Source organism: Alligator sinensis, unplaced genomic scaffold (assembly GCF_000455745.1).
Source record: "Alligator sinensis unplaced genomic scaffold, ASM45574v1 scaffold161_1, whole genome shotgun sequence".
NCBI lineage: Eukaryota > Metazoa > Chordata > Crocodylia > Alligatoridae > Alligator > Alligator sinensis.
The window spans coordinates 2,181,897-2,184,240 of record NW_005841974.1 but is presented as its reverse complement, the minus strand read 5'-3'; the positions used below and the strand labels follow the sequence as shown (position 1 = coordinate 2,184,240).

Sequence of the window (2,344 nt, the reverse complement as noted above, 5' to 3'; positions counted from 1 at the left end):
CAGGAATGCTGTGTAACAAAACGAGTTTTCCTTCCGTGAAGTAGTACACTTATGATAAAATCATGAACCCCCCGACCCCCCTGCACTGAAGTCAACAGTTGATTTAAGCAGTGCTCGGATTTTACCACTGGTGCTAAACTAGTTAAAGTAGTGGCCCATCAAAACTGCAGAATGATTTTAGCAGACAGAAAAAAGCCACTATTTCACGGGCCAGAATAAAAGCAACCTCGCCCAATATTTTATAAGTGCAGATTTCTTATATAGTTATGTTCAATGCAGCTAATTTCCAACTCCAAAAGAGGTAGTATGTCCATTTTTTTTCCAGTGACATAGTGCCTTGGAGTCACAGTTGTGGACTAGGCCCTCCTCTGCTAGGTGCTGTACAAACACAGACCACAGAAACATCTTCTGCCTCAAAGTGCAAGGCAAGAATCAAGAGATGTACACAGACTGACTGAGGAGAACGTTGCTTCTGGTCTGCAGAACAGGCTACACCTAGGCACCTAACAGCTAACTGTCATGGGATGACAGAACAAGCTACATAAAATCTAAGCAGAAAGACACCTCCCTCAACTCCCACCCTCACCACCACAAAATAGAAAAAACTAAAAGATTTTGGTTAGAGGTAGAATCTCAAATCAAATTTTTATTCAAACATGACATTTGTTTCACAAGGCTAATTTTCCCAAAGAAAGCAATAAAAAAGCAACCCAAAAAGAAAGCAGAATTTACCTTTCCTCTTCTAGTCCTTTGCTGTTACTGTTGAAACAATGATTTGGCATTCCATGGAATTCATCACGTGGAAGTCCTACTGAACTACAGATTTTGTGATTGTCGAGATCTGCTTCTGAAGTTAACATTGCTCCTTCAAAAATCCAAGCAAAATAAAAACACATTCTTAAATGTACTGTCAGTGTGAGATTCAAGTATTTATTTGAAACATCAATCCAGAAACATAATCGGATTTGCTTTAAAAGGAAAAATATATTCCCAATTAAAAAAGCAAATGTAATGCATCAAGTAAAGCAATAGGCATACATAACTGTCAACATCAAGAGAAAAACCTCAAATAAAATCTTCTAGGAAAAGTACTCTCAGAAATATAACCATATATTGTTTGAGTAAACCATTAGTGCCACTGAAATTTCTACTGCTGAAATGAGATTAGTTTAAACAACTTTCAGTAGTCTGCTGATTTATAATATAGCACTAACCCTGAAAAAATACAGCCATATTAATTTCCAATTCCTATAAAAGTTCTCTCAGACTGTAAAATCCCAATGTCCCCCAAATCAACCTACACAAGACGCTAAGTATTCAAACACAGCAAACACCTACATTTTATTTTACATACTAAATAATTTATACCTGATGAATTAGGTGGACATAATATTGAAAAAAGTAGAAATATCAAATAGACCCAAAGCAGAGTCCTGCTATTTTATACATTTCTGTTATCATGTTTTTGAGGATTTATCTCTCTGTTCACCCGTAAGTGGTCAGAAAGGCAAACACCTAATTGCTTGGAGATGCTTGCAATTTTTATCAAATCATCAATAACTGTAATTATTTTTAAGCTTTTACAAGGAAGCCTGAAATGCATATTCTAGCATGACAATGTACACAAGGACTATATTAATTAATTTGTTTTAAGTCATTTTCTAGCCTGAAGGAAACTAATAATTGATTTCCTAGCTTAATCCTCAAACATGCTATTTACAGTTATCTTATGAATTTAGTCTATTGGATGCAGAAATGTCACACGCGAGGTAGCAACTTAAAGACTATCTGGTTCAGAGGCGCATGAGCTTTGGTAGATGCTACGAAAAAATGTCACAAATTCTCAGTTCAAAGCTAGCTCCATCAGGAATAGCATTTCTACTCAATTCTAGATCCATCCATAGTCCAGGGGTGGAAGGCAAATTGGAATAACTTCCAAGAAAACTGCAACATATGGCTCAGTATCACCTACTTAAACTCTTTTTCAATATATGTTGACTAATGAGAGTACTCTAGAACAAAGAATTATGCATTTTGTAGCCTAAGAAACATAATATGGAAATCAAAAATACAAAGAGAGCTATTTCTGTAGTCTGTGTATGTCACCAAACTGATTTTAAGCAAAAATATATTAAGAGTAAGCAAGCTCAAACCAAATATAAGCTCTTTGAGGGAAAAATAATTAGTGAAGTTCCCACCTAGTAGTTTAATACATAAATCATTTTCATTGCTTCTCTGCTTACCTCTTGCTGTTATCATCAGTCCCGTTGCAGTTGCTCCTTCCACACTGGAACATGGCAATTCAGAGCCCTGACTTCCATGCTGTTCTAGCACTGCTTCAAGC

The 2,344-nt window shown here is 36.1% G+C and overlaps 1 protein-coding gene across 1 annotated transcript in view; it reads right to left on the bottom strand.

Annotated features, from left to right (window-relative positions):
• Positions 1-2,344, bottom strand: part of BRCA1 (BRCA1, DNA repair associated) — a 55,910-nt gene that overhangs the window by 27,086 nt on the left and 26,480 nt on the right. The window contains 2 exon segments of the mRNA XM_025200763.1: positions 733-865; positions 2,244-2,344. The exon segment at positions 2,244-2,344 is cut by the window's right edge and continues 74 nt beyond it. Coding sequence (XP_025056548.1) covers positions 733-865; positions 2,244-2,344 — 234 coding nt within the window.